The 7,234-nt window shown below is 59.1% G+C and overlaps 1 protein-coding gene across 1 annotated transcript in view; it reads right to left on the reverse strand.

The window, feature by feature from the left end:
- Nucleotides 1–45: 45 nt before the first annotated feature.
- The window catches only part of TMCC2 (transmembrane and coiled-coil domain family 2), a 27,070-nt gene continuing 19,881 nt past the window's right edge, over nt 46–7,234 (reverse strand). The window contains exons 3-5 of the mRNA XM_009888285.1: nt 1,552–2,486; nt 1,089–1,224; nt 46–479 (exon numbers count right to left, since the gene is read on the reverse strand). Of these exons, the coding sequence (XP_009886587.1) occupies nt 168–479; nt 1,089–1,224; nt 1,552–2,486 (1,383 nt within the window). The 3' untranslated portion in view covers nt 46–167. The remainder of the gene's footprint in view (nt 480–1,088; nt 1,225–1,551; nt 2,487–7,234) is intronic.

A 7,234-nucleotide genomic window follows, 5' to 3' on the forward strand; every position in this document is an offset into this window, starting at 1 on the left:
CCATGCTCCGAGCGATCTCCACCGGCTGCAGCGAGGATGGAGGGCCGGGAAAGCAACCGAACCGAGCATGTGAAGAAACAACCCAAAGGCTCTGGACCACTGTCCCCCCCGCCCTCTCCTCTGCGGGAAATGGAAAGCCCCCGGGGCCACAGTGGCTGGGCTGCGGATCAGCTGGGGAGCAGGACGTGCTCCAGAAAGTAGGTGATGGAGTCCCAGTGCTTCCAGAGGAAGAAGAGGAAGAGGACGAGCAGGCCGGTGCTGAGGATGCGCATGCGGGTCTTCATGAGCGGGGTGATGAAGTTGGCGATGGTGGAGACGAAGACGAGCAGCACGGCCATCAGGGCCAGGATGACGTTGATGAACTTGCCCAGCAGCGCCCGGGCGTTGGCGTTCTCCACCCCTTCCAGCTGCACCACCTGCTGCTGCTGCTGCTGCAGCTCCAGCTTGGTCACCCGCGTCAGGCAGGACTCCACCGCCTCCTGCGGGGGACAGCAGGTCAGGACTGCCTGGTGGCTCCGAGGATGCCCCACAGGAGCTTTTGGTACTCGCCCCGTGCTCTGAGACCTCGCTGCTGCAACGTTTGGCTTGCAGCAAAATTGCTCTGACGCATACCAACCTTGGGGCAGTGACCACCCCGGCTGGGAAGGGGTTTCCCTCTGCAGACCCTTGGCCCGTGTGATGTGCAGGGCATGCCCCGACCCATGCTGCGCGAGCTGGGGAAGGTCTCGGTGCCAGGACTACCTGGTGCAGCAGGGGAGATGACCCAAACCGGGACAGCAGGGGCTTTGTTGGCCCACACGTGGCTCGTAACTGCCCGGTGCTGCAGCCATCCATCCCTCTGCAGACTTGTCCTGCCTTGAGCACCCGGGGACTTTAGCACAGCGGGGACTCGCTGGGGCACAGACAGGGGTTTTGCGGACATGGCGTAGTTACCTGCTTCTTGCTGTGACAGCATCGCAGCAAGGACTTCATCTGCAGGATGCTGGAGAAAGGGATCCCCCTTGCCCACCATCCCTCCAGCCCAGGGTCCCTCCCTTGCCCCATGGATGGAGGGTGCAGCGGGGGGCTGAGCCCTCGTGCTCCTCTACCTGGATGTCCCGTGCCCTCTCGTAGGACTGGTAGGCCACCTTCTCCTCCATGCTGGCCAGCTCCTGCTTCAGGTTGGTCATTTCGTTCTGGTGCAGCTCAGTGAGGTCGTTCAGCTGCTCCTCCAGGCGCTCGTACCTGCGCACAGGGGTTGGAAGGGCGCTGGGGTGGGCAGGTCCCCACAGCCACCCCCCTGTCCTCCTGCCCCCGACGCTGGGGAAACCACCCGGCCCCTCCGACCCACCCCGCTCCTGCTGTAGCTGGTTATGGCCGATGAAGGAAAAGCACTGCATGATCCTCCCCTGGAGCGGTGCTGCCCAGGGGGGTCTGGCAGTGAGGAGTGCAGTGGGGACTGCAGGTCCCCGTGTCCCTGGCATGCAGGGCTTAGCCGGACAAGCTCAGGATGGTGACCTCGTGGTCCCCAAAAAGCCACCCTGGGATGACACATGCTGCCACCTGCCCTACCTGTAGCGCTCCTCTTGCAAGCACTGCGTCATGTAGGTGTAATCCCGCTGCAGCTGGGCCTTGAGGTCCTCCATGGAGTCCTCCAGGTGTGACTGACTGTCCTTGATCTCCCGGAGCTCCTCCAGGATGGTGTCGAAGTTATTGTGGTGGCTGTCCAGCGTGTTGGACTTGGGGCTCCCCAAGCCACCGGGTCCTGCCCCTGAGTTGCTGCCACCAGCCGAGCCAGAGGAGGCACTGGAGCACTCATCATCGCTGCCATACTTGGGGCTGGAGACCAGGGTGGCACTGCCGCTGAGAGCCCGCGAAGCCTCCTCCGGGTGCCCGTCATCCAATGTGTCCTTCAGGTGGGCAATGTTGTCCGCACTGCCAAACTTGTTCCGGATGAGGCTGGCGAATTCCCGGGGCTTGGAGACCACAGCGGTGTGGGTGGCCTGGGACAGACCCGAGAGCCCTCCCTTGACACCCTCCACTACGCCACCGCCGAAGCCGCTGATGCTGGAGCGAACGTTGGCACCCACGTCCTTAAGACCCTGGTGCATGTCCCGGAAGACATCCTTGGGCTGCCGGGAAGGGCCGTTCTGCTCGATCTCCTTCAGCTTCTTGTGGTAGTGCTCCAGCTTCTTGTGCAGCTGCGCGATGGTCTGTGCTGACTTCTGGTTCTTCTTCTCAAAAACCTGCTTGATGCGGGAGGCTTGCTGCTTGTCCGCGTTGTTGGCCAACTTCAGGTACTCGGCCACGTTGTCATCCCGAGCCTCCTGCTCGATCTTGATCTGCTCGGTGATCTTGAGGATCTTCTGGTGCAGGTGCTCGATGGCGGCTTTTGTCCTGTGCGGGTCAGGGGTGCCATCGGGGACGTCCAGGCAGACGGTGCCGTCGGCGTCGCCGTGCCCGGCGGTGGAGGGCAGGCTGAGCGCGGCCACGTCCCCCTTGTCCAGCTGCAAGCAAAGAGAGAGGAAGGCGATGCTCAACGGAGGGAGCGACTGTGCAGGCAGTCCCCGGGGAGGGGGCAGGAGAGGAATGGGGGTGGGGAGGGGGCAGAGGAGGGAGAGGGAGGCGAGAGCTGGGCAGGAGAATAGTTAACCAGAGCAAGAGCGAGAAGTTGTTGGGTTTTTTTTCGGGCTGGTTAAGCATTTCCCAGCCGTACCACTGGCATCTCAGGAATAAGCCAGTTAGAGGGCGCAGCAACAAAATAATTACGGTTTCTGGGCTGGTTTTGGCTAATTGCTTTCAGCAAGGAGCATCCGCCGCCGGGAGCTCAACTCTGACTTTCCATCCTCGCTCTGTGCGGAGAGGGGCACCCGCGTTTCTGGGCTGCGGGACAGCCAGCGCCAGGCAGGGAAAAAGGAGAGAGGAGCTAAAACTGGAACCCATCATCAGATCTCCCACCAAACCAATGGCGAGAGCGGAGAATGAGCAACCCGCAGGTATTTTGGTCTCGTTTTCAGTCTTTGGCTTTTATCCTAAATGCACACAGCATTTTTTTTCAGCTGAAAAGAACCTCTGCCATAACCCCAATTTGCGGGTGACTCAGGAGCAGCTCCTGATCCCCAGAGGCCGCAGGCACAGGGACTCCTCTGCTTTCTTCTCCAAGGTTTCTCACCTGGCAACGCGCAAGCTGCCACCTAGAAAGTTCGGGCACAGGCTGATTTTCCTTTTACAGATGGAAAAATGGGAACTTTGGGAAAGGAAATCACTTGCCTGAGGCCACACTTCAAATCACCGGCAGAGCCTGGACTGCAGCGCGGGGTCCTGCCTCACGTTCTCCCACCCGGGCACACTGCTTTGCCACTTGAAAAAAAAAATCACTAAATCTTTCCAGTTGCTGGGTTTTACGTGCAGATTCTTATGCAAATCTCAGTGGTTGTATAAATGGCTCCTGGCTTCTAATTAAGAGCTGCTTGAAAGTTAAATACTGTTGGCAGACCTGAATAATTTCTAATTTCCATCACACTTTCCCCGAATGACCCTTTAATAGGGATAATGCTGCGAGATCATTACTTAGGAGTGTGTTATCACCAGGAAATGCCTTGCGCGGGAGGGAGGAATGTTCTCAAGATGCTGCTTATAAACACTCCCGTCTGTAGCGGGTCCCACGCGGGGCTCGGAAAAGCCGGGGAAAACGCTGCCCTCCTGTTAATTACTTCCATCTCCTTTTCCCCCCCGGCGCTGCTGTCCTGCGGAGAGCCCGAGGGTGTTGGTGCTTCATGTCGGGAGGTCCTCGTGGGGGTCTCAGCCTCCCTGGGAGGCAAAAGCAGACAACCACAAGCTCGGTGGGAGCATCCCCCAGCTCCCTCCCCAAGGCTCCTCTTCTCTCCCCATTGCAGCAGCGCTGCTGTCATACGGGGCAGGGGCTGGAGGATGAGAGCAAAGGGGAAACCCAGCAGCCCGCAGGCGGACACAGGGCAGAGCTGGGAGCTGGATCAGCGTGTTTTTTTGGTTTTTTTGGTTTTTTTTAAAAAAAAAAGTAAAAAAAAAAATTCCCAACAAATGTGCGGAGTTTTCAGACCCCGCTGCCAGGCTATTCTTAGCCGCTCAGCCAGGCTGGGCCCTCCAGATGCCCTGCGAAGGGTTTCACTTCGGTTTCTTATCAAGGGGCAGAAATTAGAAGCAGCAGGAAACAGACTTTTTGCCCAGATGTGCAATTCTCTGTCCAGTAAGGGAGAAATCGGCCGTGGTGAAGGAAAAGGCAGCGCCGGAGACGCTGAAACAGGAAACCCCAACTGGGCCAGTGAAGGGGAGAAGTTGCTCAAACTTTGTTTCCAAACAGGGAAAGGTTTAGGAATCACCCAAAACTTTGCCCCTGTGAAGCCAGTCTTTCGGATTTGTTCGTGGGAGTACATTTGGGAGCGCGGGGGGAAGGGAGGGCGGGATGGGTGGTAAACGGCACGGACCCGATGGCTGCCCATCCGTGCTGACCTGGCTGGGGTGAAATCCTTTCCCCAAACACCGCTGAAAGCTCTGCTCTCTCGGGCACAGGGCACATCACAGGAAAGCCACATCAGGTTATTGCTTTGAAAACAACAACTAAAAAAAGACAATACCGATCTCTGCACTATTAACAGACAGTGCCTACTAAATCCCAGCAAGCCTAAATGACTGTGCTCTGGATTTAACCGGGAAAAAAAATTCCCTACATGCAGAAAACCTTCTGGTAGGCACAGCGAGATGAAAGCGCTGTTTTGCAGCGCTTGTTTTCCAGGCAGGCTCGGAGGGGAGAGCAGGGGCTGATGTGGGATGCAGGAGGAATGCAGGACGCAGGATGAAAAATTATTCTTATCAACGGAGTTCAACCCAGGAGAGCTGAGATATGCAAAAGGCTCAAGCTAATAAGCTGAGCAAACAGTACTTAGAGGGCCACGGCCGGGCGCAATTATGCAATGCTGGTTTATTTGCTGCTGCAGGTTTGGTGGAAGGAAGCCCAGGTGGCAGGTGAGGAGCTCGGGGCCCGGCAGGTCGCTCACGGCCGTGTCTCCGGCGCGGGGCTGTGGGTCTCCCGGCACACCCACGACTGGAAAGGATTTACACCCATTCTTAAGAGATTGCACAATTATTGCAAAGTTCAGAAGAAAACCCCCAAGACACTTACTCACGCCCTGAACTATTCTGTTTTCCATACCCTATAGCCTACTAGGAAGCGCAGCGGATGAGCTCATGCCGTGGCTTCTGCTGCATCGACCCCGAGCGAGGACTTTCACTACGAAGTGTGACCGTGGTTCCCAGCTGAAGTACAACACGGGGATGAAAAGGCCGTGGGAAGGACCATATGCACCTTCAAGCACAGAAAAAATAAGTACCCCCGAACTGTGGAGGGATGCTGGCAGGCAGGGCGGACCCAAGGAGCTGCTGCAGCGCTCCGGCAGCTCCACATGTCACTGTGCCCCGGGCCCTTGGTGGCCATGGAAAGCCACAGGGGAGAGGCCACAGCCAGCAGAAAAATGCAGGTGAGCAGCGGATGTGGGGAGGTTGATTTTGGGACAGGCGTTAAACGTGGCTGCTCCCATGGCCCCCCCTTCCCCAGCGCACTTGATCAGCGTAATTTGGAACAGCATCTGCCCTGTGAGTCGGTGATCGCAGTTAGCCCAGCATTACAGGGGATGCTCTGGGTGTCCCCAGTCGCGTCCCCATCCCCACATGTGTTCGCAGCCCTGTACCTCCCGGAGCGGAGCTGCTATTCCCACCAGACCGCGTTACCCACCCCAGGCATTGAAAATAGAAGCAGGAGCCCTGACTCACTCTTCCCACCCTCCTTCCAAGCCTGCAACAGAGACCGAAGCGGGCAGCCCTGTGCCCCCCTCCGTGCCCTGCCTGCTCCCGTGCCGCCCCTGGATGGGCACAACGCGCCGGCAGCAGCTGCCTCCACTCATTTACCAGCCTGAGAATAATTTTTCTTACATAATGTAGGGAGGCACGTTACGGGTTTCAGCTCGCAGCGGAGCTTCCCACCCAGTCTTTGCTGCGCCGGCACGGATGATGCCAGCGGGTTTCATTCACCGAGCGCCAGAAACAGAGGTACCGAAAGCCCTTACGGGTGCCTCCCCTCCCCGCCATCCTCCCCGCCGGCTTATTCTAACCCCATCGGCTGCCGGGACCTACCTCCCTAGCGGGCAGGGCTCGGGTCCCCCAGGGCTAGTCGGCGTGGGCTGCTCGGCCGCGTCCCCGCGGCGGCACGGAGCCCAGCAGTGATGCGCGGTCAGCGCTGGCTGCCATGGCAGGATGCCTGACCCGGGGAAAGCGGCAGCTGACGGCAGCAAAGTTTCAGGGGAGCAGCAGGGAGGGAGGGAGGGAGGAGGAGATCCCTCCCGCAAACCCCCCATCAGGGTTGGCCCCACATCCCTGGGAACCTCCCGAGCGCGCAGGGACTGAGCGCAGCGTTGGGGCTGAGCCGGTGGGTGCAGCGGGATTGCCGACTCAGGAAATCTGCCGGAGCTGTTTACAGCTCTCAGTGACTGGAGCTTTCAGGGCTGTAATGCAAAACCCCCCCACTTCGTCCCCGTGGCGGGATATTCACACGCCTCCAGCTCCATACGCCGCCTGTGCCCTGACGCAGGGGGTCGGGACGGGCCGTTGTCATCTGCTGTGTCACATACCGGGACATAAAGCCCAGGAGAGGCAGGGAGAGGCACGCATAAAGCTAAACCCCGGGTGGGACCGACACGGGGGAAAAATACAGTCGCCAAGCAAGGAAGGGGACCGCCCGAGGGAGATAAAAGCCGGGAACCTGCCACTTGTGTTGGGACCAGGTAGTGTCTCGGCCATGCACTGGGATGGAGCCAGGTCTGGCCGGCGGAGCGCTGCCGAACCGCTCACAGTGCGGAGAGCGATGGGGAAGGCTGCACCGACCCGATTCTGCCACGGGGGAACAGGCGGTGCACGGAAAACACATCCAGCCCACTGACCAGAAACAAGCGTTTCATACTTCATGTGCCATTAAAAAGATATTAAAGGGGACGGCTGAAAAGCAAGCAGGGACAACAGCAGGCTGTGGTTCTGCGGAAGCCGGTGGCAGTCTGGAGTCACCCCCCAGACGCTGTGTTTATGGCGGGGCCAGCGGAGCTGGTGAGGGACCAAAGCGAAAGTCCCGGGCGAGAAAGGAGACCCGGAGCTTGAGCCTTTGACTCAGCCCAAACCCACGGGGCTGCACAGAGCTGCCGGTGCTGCGGGATCAGGCCGGGACAAGAGCGGT

The sequence above is a fragment of the Charadrius vociferus genome, unplaced genomic scaffold (assembly GCF_000708025.1).
Source record: "Charadrius vociferus isolate BGI_N301 unplaced genomic scaffold, ASM70802v2 scaffold266, whole genome shotgun sequence".
Lineage (NCBI taxonomy): Eukaryota > Metazoa > Chordata > Aves > Charadriiformes > Charadriidae > Charadrius > Charadrius vociferus.